The sequence below is a fragment of the Pogona vitticeps genome, chromosome 2, assembly GCF_051106095.1.
Source record: "Pogona vitticeps strain Pit_001003342236 chromosome 2, PviZW2.1, whole genome shotgun sequence".
NCBI classification, from domain to species: Eukaryota; Metazoa; Chordata; class Lepidosauria; order Squamata; family Agamidae; genus Pogona; species Pogona vitticeps.
In genome coordinates this window covers 124163911-124190740 of record NC_135784.1, presented here as the reverse complement: position 1 = coordinate 124190740, position 26830 = coordinate 124163911, and the positions used below count along the sequence as shown (strand labels likewise).

General features: G+C 41.3%; 1 protein-coding gene across 3 annotated transcripts in view; it reads left to right on the top strand.

The window, feature by feature from the left end:
- The first annotated feature begins 13216 nt into the window (after positions 1-13216).
- The window catches only part of GIPC1 (GIPC PDZ domain containing family member 1), a 34766-nt gene continuing 21152 nt past the window's right edge, over positions 13217-26830 (top strand). Inside the window, exons 1-3 of one of the 3 annotated variants that reach the window (XM_020800380.3) lie at positions 13217-13235; positions 20881-21213; positions 21475-21660. In XM_020800380.3, coding sequence (XP_020656039.3) covers positions 13233-13235; positions 20881-21213; positions 21475-21660 — 522 coding nt within the window. In that variant the 5' untranslated portion in view covers positions 13217-13232. The other 2 variants (XM_020800381.3, XM_020800382.3) reach the window with 2 other exon arrangements.

Sequence of the window (26830 nt, the reverse complement as noted above, 5' to 3'; positions counted from 1 at the left end):
ATTGGTTCCTATGGGCCAAAAAAAAAATTCACAAAACATTAACGAAAAGTCAGATCAAAGCCAAATCAGGTTTGCACATGACGTAAGGGGTCCTCTAACGAATCCAAGCATTTAGAACTGTTTTTGACCCTTCTAAGACACTTTTTTAATTGGAAAAAAAACATCATTAAGTGAAGCAGGGGACCTAAAATCGCATTCGTTATGCGAAGCATGGTCCCAAACTTCGCTAAGTGAAAATCGCCCATAGGAAACATCGTTATGCGATGCATATTATTTTCTAAAAAAACCACATCGTTATGCAAATTCATCGCTAAACGAGGCAATCGTTAAGCGAGCCACCACTGTATTACTGTATTAGTTTATATTGATTGCTCTCCTCTCCCCTGGTAAAGGGTTCCTCACGGCTCAGTGCTGTCTAGAGGGGCGGGGTAGAAATTGAATAAATAAATAAATAAATAAATAAATGGTGCCCGCTCCAGTCCGTGCACGGTGATTTCTTCAGAAGAAAAAGGTCCGGGTCTGCCTCCCATTTTTCTCCTTCTTCCGCTCACCATCTGCTTCAGAGAGACTTCTAGACTCTCCTTCGATCACCATTTCAAAAGGGGGATCCTGGACCGGAGGGTTCCAGTTTTTCCAGAGAGCTCTTCTCTGGATTTGCTGGCAGCACCGCAACAAAGCCCTGCCTCTGAAGCTAAGCTTCATGACTGAAGGAAGTCTGTTTACAGAGGCAAGGTATATGCTGTTTTATTCTCCTCAGCTATCTTGGGTTGTTCTGTGTAAAAGACACTCCTCAATTTTTAGTGTAATTTTAGAACAAAAGTGTCATACACTGAAAAATATGGTAACAGTGAGAGTGACTACACTGGCAAAGATTTAAACCCCTAGGTCAACTTGATTTGCAGTCCCTTTTACAACTGTACTCAGATTAGGTGATCACAAAGAACCTGGATTGTTTCAGCACCAGTTTCTGGATTGGCCCTTAATTGGATGCTCATAGCCCCCCTTCCTTTGATATTGCCCACACAGTTATCCCTGGCTCTTCTTTCTTACCCTTTTCCCCCTATGCACAGGTGATCTAGTACTAAACAAATGTATCAAAGCAGTAATAAGATGATCTACTGCTAAACTTGTTTGTTGAAAAAAATACTTCAGAGTGATGAGGGAGTCAGATTGTGGGAATGGTGTTTCTGCTGTCCCAAAACATCATGCTCCAGCTTAATACATCATCATACCACTAGTTACACCCTTTTGTAGCAGGAAACAATCACACAGGAAGTAAACTTCCTATTGTTCCAGCTTCTAAAAAGCAAAAGCCCCCTGCAGCAGGGCAAAGAATAAGCAAAAAAAGGTTGGTCTGATACACATTGACTTTTGTGTTGTGCAGTTACTGAAAAGTACTTCAAATTCACCTGTTTGTCAATGTTGTTGCACCCTGAGTTTCCAAGTTGAGTGCATTCCACACTTACAGTAATTGTATAATTCCTAAAGTAGATTACTACCATGCCCATCAGGTTTAGTTAAGGGAATAGTAACTAACTTAAAATGATTCTGTCATAGGGGTTTAAATTTGCACCTGTGTTTTGCATATGCAAGTGTTTCTCAACAGATGAGAGAGAGATCCTGACACTTTCGATCTCTGCCACAAATTAGTATTTTGTGCAAAAAAATTGAGTGCGGTTTTAAATAAAATGTATTTTTAAATAAAATACAAGCATTAGAAGCAGCAGATGGGCGATTTGCATTACTTGCACTGATCAGCCAGTCCTGTGCATGCAGTGCCTGTATGTATTTAAGAGAAAGGACACTACAGTACTTACATCTTAAGGAAAACATTGAGTTATGAGGACTCTTGGCTGAAATAAGAACTCTCAAATGTTAAAAGCTTTAAAAATTCTTGATACTCCTATGTGGAATTTAGTGAACACTTTTTCCCATCCCTAATTCATAGAAAGACTTCAAGCATAATATCCCTGCTTTACAGTTGTTGCTTTTACACAACATGACCTAGTTCTTTATTTGTAGGTCCTTCAACATGACCTAGTTCTTTATTTGTAGGTCCTTTATTTGTAGGTCTTTATTTGTAGATCCTTCCATTATCCTGAGTTCTTTCTGGAATATTAGAGTTTCTACCCTAAAGGTTCATTTCTGCTATGCCTGATTATAGTATTTACAAGCATGGATTCTTTGTTGTGCTCTCTGTTCACAGTAATGGGTTCACAGCACCTGGTCAGAATCACAGATTTCAGGACAGAGGGAGCGTTGGTAGCTCCACTCCTCTACCGGATATTCCGGTATTCCACTCCTCAGTTGTGTTTTGCCCACCACAGGAGCCACGCCTTAACAATTCAGAAAAACTTAACTTGAATTCCTGAGGTCCTCTTTATTTTCACATCATTGTTTATTCACTGCACATATATTGTTACACAAATTGCCAATTGATTATTTTACTGTACACTTTTCTTTCATGAACCCAAGGATCTTTTTCAAATACTATGTTCAGTATAAGAGGAAGTTCCAACATGTGTTTTCAATGCACTGGCTATTTTGCATTAGACAAACTAGCATGTCAGGGGGAAGGACATATAAAAATATTATTGAATAATAAATTGAGAAAACATTTTAAAACATAAGCACTCAGACTAGTCTCATAAATGAAGAAGATACTTATCTCTCAAATAATGCTTCAAGCATTTTCTCATTGTTAGTATTTATGTGTATGCAATATTGCCAGGTGATCAAAACCATGTATTCAGGTGAACAAAACTGGGTAAAATTGATGCACAGAGAGGAGTGCTCTAGCCCTAAACACTTTTGTTCCTGTTTTGTCACCCTCATATACATAGAGGGTAACAAATATAAAGAAGAAAAACTCAGTCTGTGGGAGCTGTTGATCTGAGTGGTGACCCTAATTCAGGATCATGGAGAGTTTCAAGAGGCATGGAGCTCTTCGCTGTTCAGTTGCTGCTCTCCATGTATAAAGAGGGGTGGTGGTGAGAAAAGGCCACAGCTGCTTCCATTCTGCATGAGCAATTCTACTTTCTGAATGTTGGATTACAATGAAACAGGTAAGTTGGAGGTTTTCATGTAGGACAAGAATGTAGAAAAATGTGAGTAACAATAAATATACCAAAATACACATAAAGGACCTCTAACTTTGCTGGAAGCTGAAACTATTAAGTAAAGTGTTCACCAGTTTGCTATCAGATACAAAGAAAATCACCTTGAATTGTGCTCGACCATGCCATAGTTGCTTCTGCTTCAATTATGCTTACTCTTGATGTCAAAACAAGAAATGACAAATATGGGCTGGATCAAAATAATTTACATAGAATGGCACAGGAGTCAGATTTAGTTACTCCAAAGAATTACAATTTCTGCTACAATGTATACCACTGATCAGAAACCATATCAAAGTTTCTGCCACAAGTATGGTTAACAAGCCATATCGAGAAAAAATGTTAGAAATACTATCCTGGCGTGCTCTGGTCCATGGGGTCACGAAGAGTCGGACACGACTAAACGACTAAACACACACACACTATACAGGTGTTCCTTTAGGGAACTGAAGTGCTCCCTGGACAAAATGGAACACAAACTTGCACTGTAACAATGAGGAAGAAACAACTTCCATAAATTTTTGCTGAAAACACAAAATTAAAACAAAATAGCCATAGGTGATAATTGGACCATTGGATGATGACAGGATTGAAGGTGAAGAGATTGCAGATGCAAGAATCTTCACTGTCTTTACTGAAGAAAATTTAGGGAAAACATTCATGATCTTCAAGATGGGAGTTTGACATATTGGTGATGGCAGAGATGACCTACCTCTTCTTAATAAACTCAAAAAGCATTGGTTAGATCCGCTTATAAATTTATGAGACTGTAGCTTTCAATGACAGACTACAGCCCAGTACACCTGGATTCAAATCCCTGCTCGGCCACAAAAGCTCACTGGTGTTGCAGAACTGGTAAAGCCACTCCTTAAAATGTCTCACTTAGCTTGAAAGTCTTATTAGGGTTGCTATGAGTCAGTTCTGACTTCATGGCATACTTTTGGTGGCAGATTGCCACAAGTTAAGAAGATAGAATACTGTAGATGTGTCCTGTTGTATACCATCTAATTGGCGTGTGATAGGAAATCCCTACATAGATGTCTAATTTGGTTGCAATTTTGGCTGAAACTTGACACCAGTGGGCATAATTGATAGGATTCTGACCACTGAATCCATGTCAGAGAGTTTGTAACAAGACTCGTATGAAATTTATGATCTTATAACAAAAAGTAACATCTTTCCAGGATAGCCTTTGGTAAAAATATTAAATAGTGGCCAAAAGGGAATACAGAAAATGGTAAGATGAATTATGTAATTCCTACTAATTGACAAAATGATAGAAAAATAATAATTAAAATTAACAAGCATATAGATGATATCTTGATCAAATAGAAGGAACAAATTACTTCTAAAACTGTAAGTCTGGGTTTGAGTCACGTTTGAGAGTGCTGGCAAGCCTATGAATTGCAGTACAGTAATTCAGTTAGATGTTTACCTGAACAAAGATTTCTGAGCAAATTTAGCCATCATGTGATAGATGGTCTTATGGATCAGTTAGTGGTTAAGAAACAAAAAGCAGAGGAATATAAGCATTGTTCTTACAACAGAGAAAGTAAAAGTATAGGGTCTCCCAAGCATTCATACTGGAACTAGAGCATGTTAATTTGTTTGTAAATGGAGTTAGGGATGAGCAGTAAGGTGGTTAGGGTTTGCTAACAATTAAGCATTATTTGTATTTAGGTTTAAATGGTATAGTCCAGTGGTTCTTAACTTTTTCTTTACCATAGACTTTAAATATAGCCATGGACCACCAAATATAGCCATGGACCACCAAGACTTAACTCAAGATTTAAAACCCTAAAGTGCACCAAATATTTATTTAAAGTTTCTCATGAAGGGTCTCATCAAACGACTGACAGGTGACACTTTTTAAGATGACGAAGAAGTTTCATTTGGTTTGAACAGGATACACCCTCTTCACCATCATCAGTTCTTTTATGTTCCAAATTCAGCCAGCAATCCATTCTGAGGCTTAGCCAAAATGTATCATTACAAATTTTACTGTGACAATATCTAAAAATCATTTTACCCGACAAAAACTAAACCATTTTATTAGCAGAAATCAAAGAAGAAACACAATTGCGAAGTACAGTAATTCCGAACACTCACACACACCAACTCCGACTGACTCCGACTCTTTCTTCCTGTGGCTTATGACTCACTGAGCAGTAGCAAGAAATGTCACATGTTGTCTCTCAAACACTCAGCATCATTCACTTCTATGTTCTCACTGTGTGCAGAAATATCAAACAGTTATTTTTTTATCAAACATAACTGATTTTTTAATTTTGTTAGTTTTTAATGGGGGCCATGGGTTAGAAAAGCCAAGTTTTACACAAACAAGCAAGGAAAATTAAGATTTTGTTCTATATCTTTCTTTCTTTCTTTCTTTCTTTCTTTCTTTCTTTCTTTCTTTCTTTCTTTCTGTTTTAACTGCAAAAGATCATAACATTTATTCAAGCCTTCGTGGACCTCCTGTAAGGACACTGCGGGCCCCCCAAGGGTCTGTGGACCACAGGTTAAGAACTTATGGCATAGTCAATTCAATAGACTGTTTTCCATTATTTATTTATTTATTTATTTATTTATTTATTTATTTATTTATTTATTTATTTATTTATTTATTTATTTATTTATTTATTTATTTGATTTTTACCCCGCCCCTCTAGGCCATGTCTACAATTATAGATTGTAGTATAAATAAATGTTCAGTTCACTACTGTAAATATTAATGTAAATATTACAGCAGAGAGTTTTAAGTTTTACTTCTGTACTTATAGACTCTGATCTTTTACTGTCTGACCAGGAAAGGTTTCTTGGGATTGTGTGAACCTCTGTCAAAATTCTGACTCAAGCTGTAATCACACAGGGAAATAGATAACATTTTGGACCACTTGTGGAACAGTCTGGTACAATCTATTTCCCAGTGATCACACAACACATGGGGGATTGCGTTCTAGCCTGACCCCACTTGGTGCCCAAGCTGGTCCTTTTTGGTCCAGCTGTAGTACTACTAGGTTTTTTTTTGGGGGGGGGGCTGGAACAACTCCATGGCAGATGGAAAAGTCACTTTAAGGGAGATCACTCCTTGCAAAGTGACCCTTACTAGTCTGGTCAGATGTGCACCTTTCCAGCTGTGTGATTGCACCCTGAGGGAGCAGCTGCGTGGAAGTACCAAATCCTATGCTGAGAGTCAGGAATATGTAAAATAAAATCATTAGTATTATAAATACTTTGATAAATATTATAAATATACCTTTGAGATCGATGTGGAGGCTTCAAATGATCCAGAATGCGGCAATCAGACTTCTTATTGGGGTGAGAAAACATCAACATATCTCCCCCAATCTGGATGCCTTGCATTGGATGCCCATTTGTTTCCACACTGATTTCAAAGTATTAATGATGACATATAAAGCCCTAAATGGTTTAGGACCTCAATATCTGGTGGAATGCCTCTTCCCACCTAGATCTACCCAGATCACTCACTTTAGTCAAGATGGGCAGTTGAGGGTCCTAACACCGAGAGAGGCCCAGAGAGAAAGAGCAAGAAATCAGGCCTTCTCAGCAATGGCCCCTCACCTCTGGAACAATCTCCCCCCAAGAAATTTGTCTGGCTTCCTCACTGGTTGACTGTGAAGCCAGAGACCTGGGTCAAGAGGTCCTGTTGGGAATGCCATCTCTCCCCAAGGCGTCTAAGGGGATGCAGACCACTCCACCACCTACCCCGCCTAGAACAATACACCAAGGTTTAGATACCTGGGACTTGGAAGACAGCAAGAGGAGGAAGAGGCTGAAACATCAAGGAGTAGACACCAGGGATTTGGAAACGGGTCTGAAGGGGCTAACCATCTCTACCCAGACCAAACCCAAGATGGCAGGAAAGGAAGAAAAGGGGCGGTCTGTGGTAAAGGCGGGAAAAGGGGATATAAATACAGACCGGGACAACATACGGGGGTGGGGTGGGAAACAATTTGGTTGCAGGACCCTTGGACGGGACGATGGGAACAAGTCAAGGTGCCTAAGCAGGAGGCTGACTACAGAAGACAAAAGGGACTACCCCAACGCCCGTCTTATTGGGGAGAATCAGTGGCCCGCGAGTGGCGCCGTTGCCTGAGAGAGGAGAAAGAAGCAGTAGCAAAGGAGACGGAAGCGCGTCGAGCACGGCATATGGAGGAGTTGCGGAAAATGGGATGTTACCTGGACCGTGGGACACCCAGCCAGGAGAGGGATCCCCGTTATGGGGATGGACAGGGGATGAGGAAACCCTCCCGCTACTGATTACTGAGGGAACTGAAGTGGAAGCCCAAGAATCCGAACGGGTGTTGGTGGGACCTTGGGAGTTTAAGTCTTTGAACCCTTTGGAAACCGACATGTGGTTGCCCTTGCGAGAGCCGTTGCTCTCGCAAGTGAAGTTCTTGACTAAGCCTGTTGATGTTACTGTTTCGTTACCAGAGTTAATAAATAGAGACAATTCGTTTGATTCAAAATTGACTCATGGTTTATTTGAAGATAAGGAGGCCCTAAACAAAATTAATTAATTAATTTATTAATTAATTGATTGATTGATTGATTGATTGATTGATTGATTAAATAAATAAATAAATTTATTTTTATTTATTATTTTATTTTATTTAATTTATATCCCGCCTATCTAGTCACGGTGGACTACTCTAGGCGGCCAACAACAATGATAAAATACAATAAAATAAAACAACAAATTACAAAACAATTAGAGTAAAGAAACAATAAAGGAGAAAAGAAAATCAAAAGTAATCTGGTGAGAAGGACTGCCGAAACATCCAGGTCTTTAATAGATTCTTAAAGGTGCCCAGCGAGGGAGCTCCGCGAATACCAGGAGGTAAATTATTCCACAGGCGAGGAGCCACCGCCGAGAAGGCCCTATTTTCTCTTAAATAAATAAATAAATAAATAATATCTGAACCTTCACAGTGATTTTAAGAGCAAACTCAAGACCTGGCTCTTTAGGCAGGCCTTCCTTCCTGTCAATACCTAATTTATTTATTGCCATCTTCAATTGTATTAATGTTGTTATTTTATTTTATTTGGATTGTTGTTAGCCGCCCAGAGTAGACTTTGGTCTAGATGGGCGGGGTATAAATAAAATAAATAAATTGATAAATAGTTTAAATAAATCAGCAATATAACTGAACTTCAAATACTTTGTGCAGGTCTTGTCGCTACCTCAAAAAAAATTGTATTGGAGAAGTAAAGTAAAGTAAAGCTAAGCACAAATTATCCACCAGAAACTGGCCAAAATGGTGCACAATACCAACTTGTCAAAGTACAAAGCACTTGAAAGGGGGCGGGGGAGGCATTTAACTAAACAATAATTTCAGGTAAAATAAAAACAATATAAGGTACATAAAATATTACAGTGCATTATCAGAACACCGTATTTTAATAGCAACTCTAAAAGAACACTCACCTTCATTGCTAGCACCTCTCTTGCTGCCTGTTTACAGCCACAACAATTTGATTATAACATATTCCAGCTAAAATCCTTCCTACAAATATCTGGCTCTATAGCAGTAAACATTAATGTAGGAGTGAAGTTCTAAAAACAAAGCCAGTACAAAATCAGGCCATGGTGTCAACCCCACCCAATTCATATTATTTCCAATAAAATGTGTTTCAGTGTTCGGTTGTGTTGGGGACGGGGGCAGTGGCTTGCAAGATTTCTCCATCTGTAGTTTTATTTGTTAGCAGCCAACATGGTCCAGTTTAAGATTATAGTATTAAGTTCTCAAGCTCTATAAACTTTGGACCGAGCTTACCTGACTAATCGTTAACTTCCTACATATACCGGTATGTAGATGATAAATAAATACAGAAATTAAGCAAAGACCTGTACATGCAGCTGAATAAGGTAACATGAGATAGCAGATCACATAATTATTACTTTAAAATAAAATAAAGAAACCTCCTCAGCCACAAAAGCACATGGCTTACCTACAATCAGTAAAAGAGAAAAGGGGGAGGGGGAATTAAAAGCTGGCTTGAGAAAACCCTTCCTTACTTATTTGTTTTCATACTCAGCATTTTATTTGTGACAGAGTCCAAAATGTGATCTACCACCTCAGCTGTATAGTGTACTCTTTCCTACATGTGCAGACTAGCTTCAGATCTTCAAACAAAAATCCAGTTCAACAAGATAATTTAGGAGATGAGTTGCAGAGTAATTTAGTTGCTATAGTTATTCACAATTAGAAATCAAAAATCCTCGCTGATCTACTGAAAATCACCAACACATCTAACAATAGATCCAAACCTATGAGGGCAATCATCCCATGAAGTCCCAGCCTCTAATAGGGATTAGGACAGGGTGACAAAATGTGAGTCACAACTGCAGTGTCTGCACTGAATAGCCCTGCCAGTACTATTGTTATTCTTTGGTAAATACTGCAGCAAGAGAGCAGTTGATACAGCAGGTCTCTACAAAGCAGCTGCCTGTGCAACCTCTTACTCTGGAGACTCCCTTGACTGAGAAGCCCAGCAGATGTACACTCTGGTGATTTCTGTGTTCTCTGTCATCTCGTCAGAGGGGGGAATCATTATTACTTGTCCTACTCCAGGCAGAAGGACGACTTGGGTCCTTTGTTCAGCTTTATCCTCTGCCCATCCCAGGTATGAAGCTCAACCAGCGAGAGGCAGAAGTTACAGACAGAAGTCTAGTGTACACATAACGGAACAAGGGAGTCCAGCACTCCAAACTATAGATCATGCATTATACTTTTGAATACATTCCTATATATGAAGAACAGTAGTACAATAGAAACCAGGTCTCTTTAAGTTCTCATGAAAATCTTTTAATGTTAAAGAGCAGGGAAACTCACATACATTTGTGTTGTGATATGTCATATCGCATCTTGTAACAACAACAAAAAATCCCTGGCATGGCCTTGGGCTGCTTATATGTCTGCTAGAAAAACCAACCTCCCCCAACATGGAAGGGGCTATGTGTGGTGTGCCACCCTATGCTATTATGTTCAACGGTCCCACTGTGATGCATATTTGGCCTTATGCAGATTTAGGCAGGCCCAGCCCATTAATTTCAGGAGCTGTTGGGCCACAAATGTCAAAATGTGTCAACAACTGGACACCCTTCGAGCATTTAAGTTAGAAGCCTGTGGTGGAATGCACACATCACTCCTGTCCATCATATGGAGCTCAAGTACAGGAGCCTATGATAGGACAGGAGGGGCGGAGTTAAAGTGACAGAGAGAAGGAGAGATAGGGAATGGAAGTGAGAGAGTTATAGTACATTGAATTGAGGGAGTTAATACTGAGAGTGGAAAGTTGGAGTGTTATAGAGAATAGGAAAGAGTTAAAAGGAATAGAGAACATTGCCAATGCGGTTATTGTGAATAAAAGCACGTACAAGCAAATGTATAATCAAACCCAATTTAATGAATGACCCTGTGATTTACATCTGTGATTTACTTACCAACTAAAAGATCAATAAACCTGTTGTATGGGCAGAACATGTCTGAGATGCCTATATTTGGTGTAGTGTGAACTAGATCTACTGGTGGCAGCGTAAAAAGAGGAAACTCATCCAGAGGGTGGACCAGAGTTTGGGGAGAACAAACAAGGGACACTGTGGGGGGGGGGGACGCGACAAAGCCATAGGCTACATAATTGGGATATCATACAGTCAATTGTTGAAGAAATGCTGGGAACCCAGGACCATTACCACTATCTATGGTAACACTGCCTGGTGGAGAATAAATCTGGGCAGTTAACATAATGGAAAATATTTTTTTTTTTTGCAAGGCACCTTGTATTGTTTCCTGAATTAGTGCCACTGAGCATATCTGTTTTCTCAAATAATGACATTCTGAATGAGGACTTACTTTTATTTTATTTATTTATTTAATTACTTATTTATGGGTTAATAGAAGGTACAAAACATTTGGAATATAGCAACAATAAAAAATTGACTCAGCAAGTATGAAAACCCAAGGAACAAATAGAATCTCACATTTGTGATGCGATTTGGCTCACTGTGTACTGGCATTTCTAAATCAGTGGTGACAGGTGCTTTTTGTTGTTGTTGGGGTAGAAATCAGAGTTGCTAATGTTGGGCACATTCAGGGTGTTAGGCAGAATCAGGATGGAACTGGGTACCCATACAGAGGCATTCAGTCAGATGCTGCCCCTCCGTTGTCCTGTTTATCCCCTCCATCATGATGCATCTGAGGAACAGCAACACATACCCTGCTCCCAAATTAGAAATGTTAACTGCTTCTGTGTCTGCTTTCAAAGCCATGCAGCTGACTTACTAGCTCACCCTCGAGTAGACGTTGTCTAGAGGGCCGGGGTAAAAATTGAATGAATGAATGAATGAATGAATGAATGAAATACCCTCATTTTCTTTCTCCCTTCTCCCCTTCACTGGTACAAAAGCCTGAGGTAGCTCTGATAAAGCACAGAGGCAAGGAACCTGCCCTTTCCTTCTAGTTAGGAAGCAGGCAGGAGTCACTTGGCTAGAGAGGTAGGCATAGGTATGAAAATATGACAAATGGGAAAAGAGAAATGGAGAGATTGCCGGAATCACTTGGAACGTATAACTGATTTCCTTCAAATTACTACTTGCTATATTGCAAGATCTTTTGTCTTTTTAGTCTTGTCACTCTTAGGGCTCCATCAGATTGGCATTTGTCCTGCTGTTTGATCTGTTGGTGGGACTATTGGTTTGCTCTTTTTTCTGGGAATCACATTACATAATCACTGGAGCAAACCAAACATCCTCAAAGCAGTCCTACTCACATTTTTCTGAGCCTGTCAGAGGTTTCTATTTTTTTTCAGTTTGGGTAAGATTGCTCTGTTTTAGTTCCTTTCCGGCATGTGGGGTCACTAGAAATAGATCAAAACCAAACCTTCCTGGCTATTGAGCCTCTTTCCGATTGGAATTTCCAGTATCATGAAGTGGCTTAATAAGCAAGCCACTAATGGCAAATCGAACCCTTATTTTGCTTCTCCACCTAGGGGCAAGGAAAGTGAAATCTCTTTTAAGACTCTGGTAAGCAATCTCTGAAGCACTGCATCACTTAATGGAACAAGAAAAAATTGTGAGATACCCACCCAACCTGGTGTAGTGGATAAGGTGATAATAGACTAGGACTCAGGAGGCCTGGATTTGAATCTCTAGCTCTGCCACGGAAGGTCGTTGAGGGAGCAGAACTGATAAAACTACTCCTTAGATAACTCACTTATATTGGAAGGTTACTGTAAGTCAGTTACGAGTCCATGTTATTTGTAGTGTACGTAGTTAATAAGAGCTGGTGGTTTGGCTTGCTTTTTTCCCCCCCACTCCAGGGGCTCAAAACTAGTTGGGAGTCTGCCCGTCTTTGAATGCAAAGAAGAAAGGAGGGCAAGCTGGTTACAGAGAAGTCCTGTACTCGGACTTATATTTTTGGAAGTGGCCTATACAGTACATTTTTGCCTTTCTTGTTCTCAAAGCCAGCATTCCTGGAGTTAGCCCAGGCCAAACCCGGGTATTTGCAGAACTTCCCTTATTTCATGTCAGGACTTATTGCACCCAGGCGCTGACGTATTCTGTTCATATGGATTTTACAACGCTCTGGTAACCAGCGCTTGTATCAAAATACAAGTCTCGGTCGGTGAACGGCAGACCCCGAGAAACGGATGGAAAAGCCAATTCGGCGTAGTCGGAATGATAATGCCTGCGTTGCTCCTTCACGGCACGCACCGGATAAGCGAGAAAGGCCGCCCGCCCTCTCGGTTCCACGACTCCGTAGCGACAGAACTGGCTAATAGAACGCTATGGGAACACGAACCAAACGTAATCTTCAGGCGGGGGGAGGTGGAGCCACGTAATGGTGGTGACTGTGTAGGGGTGATATCTCTGTGGCTTTTCAGGATACGTTCGATTCATTTCCCTCCCCCCCAACTTCTCAAGGATGGTATGCTCCATTCCTCCGTGTTTCGGCTCCTCACCCTGCCCTGTTTTTGCTATCGCACCTTGACAGGGAAGGGAGGAGTGACTTGGTGTGAAAGACCAGGAATGTTCCGCCTTAGCGGAGTCAACTGTGATTCGTCGAGGAAGTATGCGAAGTGTGATCCGGTTGGATGGTAGGCGCGGCGTTGGGGCCCGCCCCCTACTGGGCGGAGGGGGGCGGACAGGCCTCGCTGGGCTGGGGCTGTAGTTTGGCTGAGGGACGGGCCCGGCGAGGAAACGGACGAGGGTAAGACGCGGGGGAGGGACGCGCGGCGGGCGAGGAGGACAGCGCCGCGGTGAGAGGGCGGCCGGCTGCCTTTGCCCAAATGGGATTCGGATGCTGGGGGTGGGGGTGGGGGTGAGGGGGGAAGGGGGGGGAGATAAAAGGAAGCTTTTGGGAAGGCTGAGTTGAGGGGTGGTGGGGAAAAGAACCCAGGTGTCCGGGCATCCAGCGTTCTCTCCCCGCCCCCACCCTGCGGGAAGAAGCTTCCTGCCTGTTTGCACATGTACCAAACCGTAGCCGAAGTTGCTTGGATACAGAATACGAAGGAAGGTGTCGTTGCCCCCGCGAGACGTTTCGCCCTCAAGGAGCGTCAGTTGGAACGGGAGCCGGCGTTCCCGGTTCTTTAATTGGAACTTTGGAGTGTAACGAAGTTACTACGTTCTCCTAAATTGTCCAGGGAGTTTAACATCTCTCTTTCCTGCTGATCTTAGGGAGAAGAGTAGGATTTGAAACACAAGTCCTTCTTCCCGCCAGAATTAATTTCTGAGGAGTGAAATGTTAGGGCATTTTCTTAATTAGAGATAACTCAATTTGGGTATTTAGCCCCTGTACACCGTGTAGACAAATCTGTGGCCTAAATATTGTGCTCTCGTGTGTCAGAGGAAGCAGACTGTAATCCATGAAAGCTCATACTGAAATAAATCTGTTAGTCTTAAAGGTGCCACAATATTTTTGTTTTTGTTACACAGACTGAAACTCTTTGGAAATCTGTGTTTTATGATCCAAAGATTTAACAAGTGGTTGTTTCAAAGGCTGTTTGTTTAAAATGTATTTTCTGGTTTTGTATGCAAGTTGTTCCTTATTGCAAGAGACTGGGAGAGTATCCTAGCAGGTTCCCTTTAGGTTCTGTCAGAGAAGGGTTAGTTTCACCACTGATATTGACCTTTGTTTTCCTTTAATTGTAGAGTAGGTGTTGAGGATAATTTGCTAGCAACACCCAGATGTCTAGCAGCAGAGGAAACTGGTTTTCCTGTCTTTCTGAATATATTTAATATCCCTTCCCTGTGGTCAGCATTGCTGTTTTGTGGGAAGTTGTAAACAGAAAAAAACTAAATGCTGTGTATGTTAATTTGTCTCTTGCCCAGTGCATGGGACAGATCTCCTTGTCTGTTTTCTACTGGTTCAATAAGCTGTTTCTCTGTGCTGCTGTGGGATCGTGCTTGGATCTGTAAAGTGTTGGCTTTGGGCCTAATAGGGTCTCCCTCTTTTGTTGTTGTAACAACTGGGTTCTTTCTCTTCAGAAATTAGAACATCATCGGTGGCCTATTTCTCTGGAACAGTTGACTATTCCTTCCATGTCAGCCTTGACAGGCTGGATTAGCTCACCTTCTTGCTTACATCACTGAGGGGCATACAGTCTACTCCCTAACTCGACCTTAGGCAAAAGGATATAAAGCAGGCCCCCTGTACTTACTAGGCTTAACTTACAGCCAGAGCTGTCTCAAACCTGATAACTGAGCACACATCAGGGATGTGGCATCTGACACTTGAGAATCTCTGGGTTTTTGAAGTTCGCAGTGCTGTTTCTGTCCTGTAAAGCGTTGGGCAGCACAGGACAGTTTAGCTAAAGGACTGACATTTCCCATGTTTATTTATCTGGACCCTAGGTTCTTTATCCACACCTTTTTCCAGATATTCCCACCAAATAGGTTGAGAAGGGTGGCTACAGAAGGAAGACATTTCTGTCATGGTCCCTTGCTGGTGCAGTGCCCTATCCAGAGAGGCTCACATGGCAGCTGCAGGGTTGGTTTGTTTGTTTTTGCACCAGGTGAATACCTTTTATATATAAAAATTCTAAAAGCTTTTATTTAAATGCCTCATATATATATTTCTTCTTCTGTGGCCACCATTTTCTACCTCCATCAGTGCTGGTCTTTTCAACAATTGCTTCTTTTTCTGCATTTTTATAAAATATTGCAAAATCCTTGAAATCTGGAGTTTTACTGCCAGTATATATTAGTAACCTGGAAAATCTAGGGAGGCATCTGTCATTTATTCTGATGACAGAATATGGGTGCTTTTGGTGCATATTCTTAAGTCATTATATATATTAATAGTGAAATATGAGCTGCCCATTCCATGCAGATACACAGCAGCCCACCCTTCCTCATAGACCTGCCAGTTTATGCTCTTTTCCCACCTGGTGTCTCTAGACCCTTCACCAAGAGGTCACTGGTCACCACTTCCTGAGGCAGGAAACTGCACCCACTGCAGCAAGAGACACAATTCGTTATCATTCCTTGTTGACTCTAGCAAGCAAAAACGAAAAGCTCTGAAGATATGTCCAGTTATATTTTCTTTCTTCAGACGTTTCTATCACTCTAGGGGGAAAATAGCTTGTTTTTAAAAACATGTCTCCTCCACTCCTTCATAGTAATGATATTGGTGATGTCAGCATTGCTTGCATGAGCTTTACTGGCCTAGAATATAGGCACAGTCTGTCATAATATGCTTATAGTATTAGGAAGCATAGCTAGTCCATACTTCAGTTGATAAGGATTTGACGGTAATTGGGGTCATACATTAGTCCACATAAGTGTAAGCCACCATCTAATCATTAATCTTAAAGATGACACAGGACTTTGTGGTGCAGCAGATTAGCACCACTACCTCCTGGAAAGGTAATCATGGTCTCTTGTTTTGAAAAAAAGGGCAATTTTTTAAAAAAAATACCATTTAATATTCTGAACCAGGTATTTGAAACAATAGTTAACTTTCTCCAAGTATTAGTTTTGGTATGGAGGGGTAATATACAGTACAAGGTAGCTGACTGCATAGCTAAGTGAGTTAGGTAGCTGGCTGAGGAGCCAGAGGGTAGGAGTTCAGTTCCCCCACCATGCATTCCAGAAGAGTCAGCTTGTGTGGCCTTGGACAATCAGCACAACTTCAAGGTGCCCCCAGAAGAAGGAAATGAGAAACAACACCAGAGTATTCTTTACCTAGAAAACCTCTAACAGGGTCGCCATGCCAGTACTGGCTTGATTGTACACAATTATTATTTAATATATACAAGACCTTACTCCTCCTTGCTGCTGTTTTGTCAATCTTTGTTATTTCTTTCCTACTTTGTCCTCCTAGCCTTCTTTAGAATGAAGCCAAATGGCTGAAATCCTGTGGAGTAGCTACAATTGTGCCAAGGCAGAAGTACTACCTATGAAACACTTTCGCTAGCATATTGCACGATAAGTCAAAATGGGAACCACATTGACCAATGATAGTTGACTTGTGTAGTCTTTGTTGCAGGAGTAGAACACCCGACACATTAGACCTTAATGAACTGGCCGGTACAGCCTGCAATCCTAGTTTAGGAGTAGGTCAGCTTGGGCACCTCCAGATAAACGTGTGTATAGGACTGGAGTGTTAGAGGACAGGTGAAGACTATATAAATATGTTTCTCAACAAGAGATTGCATCTCAGCAAGTGGATGCATTTTTAATGTTAAAAAGCCAAATAAATAAATTAAAATTGAGTTGTAGTGCATTTAATTGCAGGAAATGACAGCTTTTGTAGATTTTTTGCAAGTGAATCTATAGCTGTAAAACCAGTGATTGTATGGGACAAGTTGTCTAGTGAGGTGATGGGCATTGCCATTGTTGTTTAGTCATTAAGTCGTGTCCAACTCTTCATGACCCCATGGACCAGAGCACGCCAGGCCCTCCTGTCTTCCACTGCCTCTCAGAGTTGGGTCAAATTCATGTTGGTAGCTTCAATGACACTGTCCAGCCATCTCATCCTCTGTCGTCCCCTTCTCCTCTTGCCTTCACACTTTCCCAACATCATGGACTTTTCCAGGGAGTCTTCTCTTCTCATGAGATGGCCAAAGTACTGGAGCCTCAGCTTCAGGATCTGTCTTTCCAGTGAGCACTCAGAGTTGATTTCCTATGGCATTGCCATATGAAGCTTTAAAAAGAAGCTTGGCAATACACTTTCTTATTGTTTAGGTATAGATGAAGTAATTCCTGTCATAATGCAGTGGATTTGTTGTGGATCTGTTTAAGTTCTCTGGTTACTTAAAGCTTAGCATCTTAGTGGTCTTATACAGAAGTCCCTACTTCACAACAGAACGTCAACAAACCTTAGCAACGAGCTACAGTACTGTATACGAGGAATTTATAGAACAGATTTCTGAAGTTATCTGGCTTTCCCCCAAAATATACAGTGTTTTAAGCAAGCCAACTTTTGAAATCTTAGTAGTGTTTCATAGTAGTTCAAATCTGAACTGTTAGATTTACAAATGAACTCATTTTACAATAAAGATTAAATTTGTAAATTTAAAGTTATACATCACGTATTCATTATGCTTTATTGTATAAAATAATATATTCCCTATTGTACTTCTTTTATGGTGGGAGCTGTCAGCCGTTTGTCTTTTGTATGTCTGCTGTCTAGACAAATTAAAATCTAACATTCTTGGCTCTTGGCAAGAAACGAGCATTTAGAGCTAATTTGAAGGCCGGTAAATGCCTACTGTCTTGGTAGGGTTGAATTTTGGAGAGTGATTATCTCCTGAACAGTTGTTTGAAATGACAGCAAGGATAAGAATATAGTGAAATCAGGACTTAGATTGGTCAAAGTGGGTCAAAGTGCTGTGGCAGACTTTTGGGAGAGATGCCAAGAGGGAGGGATATAAGTTTAAAGTAGTGCAATGGCTTTTGGTAGTAGAAAATGATATGATGAGCTGGACCGCAATGGAATTGGCAGTATGAAACAAGACAGAATGCTTCTTTGAAAATAGCTGCTTCTGGTGGTATCAGAGAAGAGAGTAATACTTATCGTAGATTGGGAAGTGTTGCGCCCTGTAGTTTGGCTCTGCTCTCCTTTATTGTGAAGCACACAGTGTTTGGCTGAATTCCCTTGCTGTCCCCACCCTCTCTAGGGAACTCCCTGTGGCCAGTTTCTCTGCTCTGAATCAACTTGCTCCACCCTGATCCCAGAACAGAGACAGACTGAAACGGCTCCTGTTGTGCCTGTGCCTGTGCCCTCTACTTGCGCGTTCTCATACCGTATCTGTGGCCCTGCTCATTTCCTAAAGTTCCTTCTCTTTAAGAGGGAACCAGAGCCTTAGAAATGAAGGATTTACTAGGGCACTTTGTTGGTATGTTTGTCTAGTTGGCAGGAGGCTTTGATTCTATAGTAATACAGCATTTCAGTTTACATGTGCATTCCAGCCCAGGCATTGAGGAATGTGTTTCTCTTTCACATTTAGAACTACAAGAACAACATTGGAACATCTACATCTTTATCTGATTGTATTTACTTCATGGCTTTCCTTGTTGGGTTTAGTCAGTCTTTAAGGAAGGATACTTGGACCTGTAAATATTTGTAATGTTTATAGATGTGAACATTGTAGAGGAAAGAAGAGTTCTGGGTTCAGACAGAGATTTAATCTTGGATAGAGGCTTCTGCTATGCTGAAATCAAGTGTCAAGTGGGAGCGTTGTAGCCAGAAGATAGAAATGTTTGCTCCCCTATTAGATTCCTGAAATACCCATGGCATTATAAATGCCCTGTGATGTGGGAAAAATAAGTAAAACATGGAGAAAAATAAATAAAAAGTAGAAAGAAAAGAAGAGTGAGGTTTTTCTTCTCAAGACCTCACCTTTGGACAAAGACGAGACTCTGAACAGAATCTGCAAGAGAAGAGATCACATGTTCATAGAATTCACTTTCCGTACACATTTGATTACTGTGAAGTAAGACATGTGAAATAAATCAATTCAAAAATATTATACTGTATATCTAAATGAAGTGAAAGTTATTTCTATGGCATTGGTGTGAACAAACTGCTGGATATGGCCTGCCTCCCACAAATCTTGTTGGTGGCTCGCTCCCCTTCATTGACCTGAACTCCTGATAGCAATTGGTTTTTTAAAGAAAGCTTCCACTCGGATCAACATTAGGTTCTAATTTAAAAGCCAGATTACTGTTTTGAGGAGTTTTAGGCACAGGGGGCTTTGGAGCATTTTTAAAGGGCTCAATTGGCACTGCAACCCCCTTAAAATCCCCCTTCAACTGTGCAGTAAGGCTGTGAAAGAAGCACTCTTTAGCTCCAATGGATGCTTTGTTTCAAAGCCTTATAGCTGCCTGGGGAACAGGGCTCCAAGGGAATGGGAGAAGGGAGGGAAATGAAGAGAGAGAGAGAGAGAGAGAGAGAGAGAGAGAGAGAGAGAGAGAGGACTATGAATTGACTTATATGAGCAAAACTGCAGGATGGCTCTGCCCCAGCTCATTTATTGCTTCATCTTTTCCCAATCCTGATACAATACCTCTTATTTCTCTTTCTTTATGAACTTACACACACAAAAAAAACCTAAGAGCTGTAAAAGATGCTAAGCGTTGCATATTTTTCTCCAAAATAAAAAATGAGGGGAGGAAGCAGGTTTTCCTTGTAGCTTCAACATTTTTCTGACTCTGAAAGAAACATTTTTGGAAATTGCATTAGTATTGTTTTCCTGTGTTATGGTCACAGTGAAATTTGTGTAGTTGATTGTTCTTTGTTGTGTTAAATAAAATGTAGCCGATAATAGTATAAAAGTTTTAAAAGTAAAAAAGCCTGATAGGAAGTACCCTGGTTCCCTGAAAATAAGACAGGGTCTTATATTAATTTTTGCTCCAAAAATGCATTAGGGCTTATTTTCAGGGAATGTTTTATTTTTTTCATGTACAATCTATGTTATTTGAATAGTCATGTCATCTTCTGGTTGCTGCACAATGGTGGAGGGCAGGGTTTCACTTAACTGGGACTTATTTTGGGGGTAGGGCTTATATTATGAGCATCATGAAAAATCCTACTAGGGCTTATTTTCAGGTTAGTTCTTATTTTAGGGGGAACAGGGTAGAGCACATGCATGCACCTCCCCCAATACAATGTAGTTACCTAGTCTCCCCTTAACCCACTCCCTCATTATGTTTTTATGGAACTTAACGTGTGTGAGATGAAGCAAGTTAAGCTGTGTTCAAAGATGTAAATGTGGTTGTGAGCTGCATTCACTGATGGTTGCTTGCCTACATAAGCCTGTAATTTTCTGCAAGGGGACAATACTGTATGTTCCCAAGAAGCAACTCTCCTGTAGTAATTTGTCTGGTCTGGTTGAATAGATGGTAGTGCATTTAAACTTTCAAAAGAGTTTTTCACTTCTTCCTTTTAAGCGATTGGTGTGTCCCAAACGATATGTATAGACAGCAGGCTGGTAATATTTTGATTGTGTGAGTTTATTTGTAAGGCTGCTATACCTGCTCACTTATAACGTGAATCAACCTAACCTGAGGCCACAGACATAGAACTGCTATGTTCTGGGGAGAAAAGTTCTGCACCTATCTAGTCAAAGTTTCTCTTTCCTAGATCTAGGTACTGTATTGTGTTGAAAACATATTCCCTAGTAGGCAATGCCTTTTTCCAGAGCCTCCTTATTGCTTTTGCTTTATAATCTGCTTATCATTTCAAATGACCTACAGGGCTTCCATGTTATTGATTCTGTGTGCCTTTTCTACCTCCAGATCCATATATTGGGTGACCGACCCTCACTGCTACCTGGCCACATCTCCCTCATGCCGCTTGGACTAGGTCGTCGGAAGAAGGCCCCTCCACTGGTGGAGAATGAGGAAGCTGAGCCCATCCGTAGCGGCCTGGGTGGGGTGGGGGTAGGCAGTGTTGGCAGCGTGGCAACCCTTCAGCCAGGCCTTCCCCCTCCCCCAGCCAGTCTTCGCCCTCGCCTGGTATTCCACACTCAGCTTGCCCATGGAAGTCCTACTGGCCGGATTGAGGGCTTCACCAATGTGAAGGAGTTATACAGTAAAATTGCAGAGGCCTTTAAAATCTCACCAGCTGAGGTAAGCACACTGCAATACCCATTCTAGCGTTAGGAAGGTTCTGCACCTGGTTGACCGTGTGGGGTGGCACCACGATTTAGGTGTGTCTGCCTTTGTGTGGGGAAATGTCTGTGAACATCAGCTAAAGACCACTGGCACAAAGCATCTATGCCCCATATTTTTGAAGGTGTAGTCCCACTGCATCTGTTGAGCCAAATATTACACAGCAGTTAAGGTGTCTGCAGCATCTGATTCTCTCTTCTTCTCTCTGAATACTTCTAGGTGATGTTCTGTACCTTAAATACCCACAAAGTGGACATGGACAAATTGTTGGGTGGCCAGATTGGCCTGGAAGACTTTATCTTTGCCCATACAAAAGGCCAGAGGAAGGAGGTTGATGTGTTCAAATCTGAGGAGGCCCTTGGGTTGACCATCACTGACAACGGTGCTGGCTATGCTTTCATCAAGGTATTTGAGGGTAGCCCCACTTTATCCTGATTCATTTTTTTAAAACATTGAATTCTTGCTGGCTGTTGGGAGATAAGAGCTTCCACCTGTGGAACTTTTTCAGCATTTTAATTATCTTTATGGTATTTGTGCTATCCTGCCTCATCTCTCAGCTTCAGACAGGCTATGTAACAACACCCCCCTTATCTATTAAGAGTAGTTTTCTTGAGAAGGGTATTATGACTAGTGCTTATCCATAATCCTCATTCAGTGAGCCTTCTGAGGGCAAAAGGATTTTACTGAAATAGTGAGTTCCAGCGCAGCCATTTCTAGAAAAGGTCAATTACTCTTCCGTCCCTTCCCACTCTGATTAAGTTGTTGTCTTCCCATTCTGATTAAGAAGGCTTTTTATTCCTTCCAAGTAGTTTCATAATGCACATAATTCCAGAGCATATATGCCTCAGACCTTTTCTGGACAAAACATGATGTTTTAATACATCTTCATTATTAAAAAGCTTGTGTGTATGTGTGTGTGTGTGTGTGTGTGTGTGTGTGTGTGTGTAAGTAAGCTTTTTAATAATGAAAATGTGTTGTCTTGATATGTTAAAAAATCTGGGTAAAAGAGTCATGGGCTGAAATCTTCTTAGCATAGTAAATTATAGCTGAAGTCGGCCCATTGAATTATTGGAGTTTATGGAGGAGTTGACTCAGCAAATCCCCACTGATTCAATGGGCTTACTCTGGTTGCAACTCACTGTGATAAGTAACTAGATTTCAGCCTATGTGTGGGCATTCAGAACGGTAAACACTATCTGACGGTGGACTGGGTTACCTCAGAAGGTGGTGGATTCTTCTTTGCTGTAGGTTAGTGTTTGGATGCCCATCTGTCAGAAATGTTTTAGCTGCAGATTTACTGGATGACATTTGGAATTCTGCAGTTCTATAATTCTATGACCCTAAGTTATTCCTCCTGTCAGAGATCATTTGTGAGATGGTGATCATAGAGATAAATGGATTGACAGAGCTGGCTAGGCACTGTTTAATGAAGCTGTATATGAAGTATAGGAATCTGTCCTGTTCCATCATCAGTCTCACCCCATTCCTGTTTTAATTATCCATATCATTTGCAGGAACTTTGAAGACTAGAAATTATTAGTTTTTCCTTAAAAATAAAATAAAAAGAGATACATGGAATTCTGTTCCAGATAGGATGTGCTTTCAGATCAGTGGTGGCCAATTTTGAACCCTCATCCTAATTTCATGTTGCATTTTGTAACTGGACAGTTCAGGCTGCTTCCAAAACTGATGTGGGACTCCCCTAAGAAAAAGGACTGAGGAAAGACTTCGTTGTTGTTGGCACATGGGTGAAGAAATAAAGATGGACTGGCTGTGAGATAGAAAGGGTCATCCTTTGGTTTTGCCCCTGAAACCCACTGACGTGCAGCTCCACACCCTGATAGATTATCCTTGAGGCAATACAGCTCTTGACATTAAAAGTTTTCCCAGCCTTGTCCTAAGCATTTAGAACAGAGCTGTAACTCTGAGGAATCCAGCTTTGCTAAAGCCTTAATCCTCTTTGGGATGTTTGTAATGACCTCTTGATACAATTGGGGCATAATTTAAGAATTGGCTACTTAAATTCTTTAAAATGCTGAATCTCTCTTTTCTTCTATGGTTCTGAGCCTGCACCAAGGGCAGAAGATTGCAAATCCCAGCCCATACCTGCTTCCTCTTGTGCCATGTTAAGTATGTTGAACCTGTTGCCAGTGCAGCCCTGACAGAGAACAGAGTGCCCTCTTTCATCCTCTGCTCCCCTTTAGTTAGAGGCACTGTCTGCCTGCATGCCCATAAATGCTCATTTGCCAGAAATAAATTATGGGCCTGGGATTGGTCTTTAAAACTTCCTGTTATGTCAAAAACGGTTGGAAACTCTTTGGAGAAGCACAGTGTGTGTTTTCTGAGGGGGACATGAGGCTAGTGATAGAAAGATCAGTCTTGCACATTTGGGCAGAGAGGCAGCCTTCATGTCACATAATCAAAGATCATCACAATAACTACTGTGCAGTTAATAGATAATCACAGTGTTCCGCTTTTGTAAATCTGCCTCTCTGTCTTAGAGGAAATGACTGTATTGTCACAGGGTGATCTGAAAGAGGGTACAGTCTTTGCCCTCTTAAAAATGGCACAAGACAACCCCAGAGTGAATACAACCTGCAGACTTCTGCTGTTCTAGTTTTTTTAAATAAGCATTTTTAAATTTTGTTGCTTAAGTAGACCCTGTGAAACAGAATTTCCCAAGTCAGTGTTGCCTGCTTGTTTTGGTTTAGCAATTATGAAAGCTTGCCCTCCTCAGTAATACACTTTCTCTAGTTCTAGTTACCTGTCTGCCCTATTTTTCTTCAGCAGGCTACACTTCCTGAGGGGTTGCTTATATCAGGAAACACCTATACAGTGGTGCCTCGCTTAACGATTGCCTCGTTTAGCGATGAATTCGCATAACGATGTGTTTTTTAGAAAATAATATGCACCGTATAACGATATTTCCTATGGGCGATTTTCGCTTAGCGAAGTTTGGGACCATGCTTCGCATAACGAATGCGATTTTAGGTCCCCTGCTTCACTTAATGATGTTTCTTTTTTCAATTAAAAAAGTGTCTTAGAAGGGTCAAAAACGGTTCTAAATGCTTGGATTCGTTAGAGGACCCCCTAAGTCATGTGCAAACCTGATTTGGCTTTGATCTGACTTTTCGTTAATTTATGGTTAATTTTTTTTCCCGGCCCATAGGAACCAATGGACCTGTCAAAATCTGACAGCTCCATGCTTTCCTATGGGGGAAGACAAAATTCACAAAAAATTAACAAAAGTTCAGATCAAAGCCAAATCAGGTTTGCACACAACTTAGGGGGTCCTCTAACGAACCCAAGAATTTAGAACAGTTGCTGAGTCTTCATTAATTTTTTGTGAATTTTTTCTTCCCCCATAGGAAATAATGGAGCTGTCAGATTTTGACAGCTGTCAAAAGTTGGGGGAAAAAAATTCACCATTAATTAACGAAAAGTCAGATCAAAGCCAAATTAACTTTTGCATCCGTTGTAGAGGGTGCAGAAGCTAATCCAAGCATTTAAAACCATTTTTGACCCTTTTATGACACACTTAATTTTGCAAAAATTGACTTCGCAAAGCCATTGAAATGTATTGAGTCAGCTACAATACATTCCAATGGAGGAAACATTGTATCGTTTAACGATGTTTCCTATGGGTTTTTTCGCTTAAGGATGGCAATCCGTGCCTATTGGAATGGATTAACCGGTTTCCAGTGCATTCCTATGGAAAATGGTGTTTCGCATAACGATGTTTCACATAACGCTTTTTTTTTGAACCAATTAAAATCGTTATGCGAGGCACCACTGTAGTCGCTTTCTCTATGTAATCTGTATAACCATTATATTACATGCTAAAGCATGCCATCCTGATACACATGGGCCATAGATAACGGTCATGATTATCCTTATGAGGAAATGCTACAGCGTTTGGGGCTCTTTAGTCTCTAGCAGGGGTTTCCAAACTTTTCGCTGTGAGGGCCACATCATATATTTGCCAATTTTTTGAGAACATGTGCGTATGCCTGCCTGCCTGCATGCATGCATGCCCCAACCCCCCTGTCCATCCTCCCGCCCAGATAAAAAGGCAAACTGGGCTGGATGTGGCACATGGGACGTAGTTTGGAAACCCTTGGTCTAGGGAAAAGGTGCCTGAGGGGGGACATAATTGAGACATATAAAATTATGCAGGGGGTGGATAAAGTGGATAGAGGGAAGCTCTTTTCCCTCTCATACAATACTAGAACCAGGGGACATCCACTCAAATTGAGTGTTGGGAGAGTGAGAAGAGACAAAAAAAATATTGCTTTACCCAGCATGTTGTTAGTCTGTGGGTCTCCTTGCCACAGGATGTGGTGATGGCATATGGCCTAGATGCCTTAGAAGGGGATGGACAGATTTCTGGAAGAAAAGTCCATCGCAGGTTACAAGCCATGATGGGTATGTATAATCTCCAGGCTTCAAAGGAAGGTCCTTCAAAATGCCAGATGCAGGGGGAGGGCTATCAGGAGACAGCAATCCAGTGGTCTTGTGTGCTCCCAGAGGCATCTAGTGGTGCCACTGTGAGATACAGGGAGCTGGACTAGATGGGCCCTTGGCCTGATCCAGCAGGGCGTTCTTATGTTAACATCATAGATTTCTGCTCTCACAGGCAAAATGCCACAGAAACTAATTTTTTACACAAAGAGTAGGAATCCTAATAACTTCTTGTAGCATGTGGGCAGTCTGCCTGAGAAATGTAGTTCAAGAAGGAGGTAGATTCAGAGAATTAGGATAGTACTCTAGTGTGAAGCATCTGGTAATCCAGAAGCTGTTCTCTTCTTACCTGCTTCCAGGAGTAGAACTGTGCTTGGTAGGTGGTGGTGTGCCACTTGTAAGGTATTTAATAACTGCTTTTTCCGGAAACAGGATGCCAGACTGGTTGGGCCAGTGTTCACAGGCACTGTGAGTCAGTTAGAAATATAGGCATAATAATGATTCATGATCTTCAGGAGGATTGCGGATTCAATGTTGAATCAGAGCAGAATATACAATGTGTGCCCACATTGTTGGATCATAATAGAGCTTAATGGAGAAATGGGCAGAAGGATATGGGGCAGAGGCGTGAACATTCTCAACAGTCAGCTTCGTTCTTTGCTGCTGATTGCTACATGGTTCATTTCACTCAGAAGCCTGACATGGGTGACAGTCACCACAGAAAGAAATGGCAGGCTGTATGTAAGAACAAAAGCAGAAGACCACAAGATTGATTTGGGCACACCCATTGGCAAACTATAGAAAAGTATTCTGAAAGCCTTCAATAGAACAATAATTCTGCACTTAGTTTGGTTTATCATGAATTGCAGTGTCTTTTTCTCATCCACACGTAATAGGTAAAGGTAAATTTTCCCCTTGACATTTTAGTCAGTCGTGTTCGACTCTAGGGGGCGGTGCTTATCCCCGTTTCCAAGCCATAGAGCCAGTGTTTGTCCGAAGACAGTTTCCGTTGTCACATGGCCAGTGCGGCTATACACAGAATGCCGTTTTACCTTCCCACCGAGGTGGTACCTATTTATCTACTCGCATTTACATGCTTTCGAACTGCTAGTTT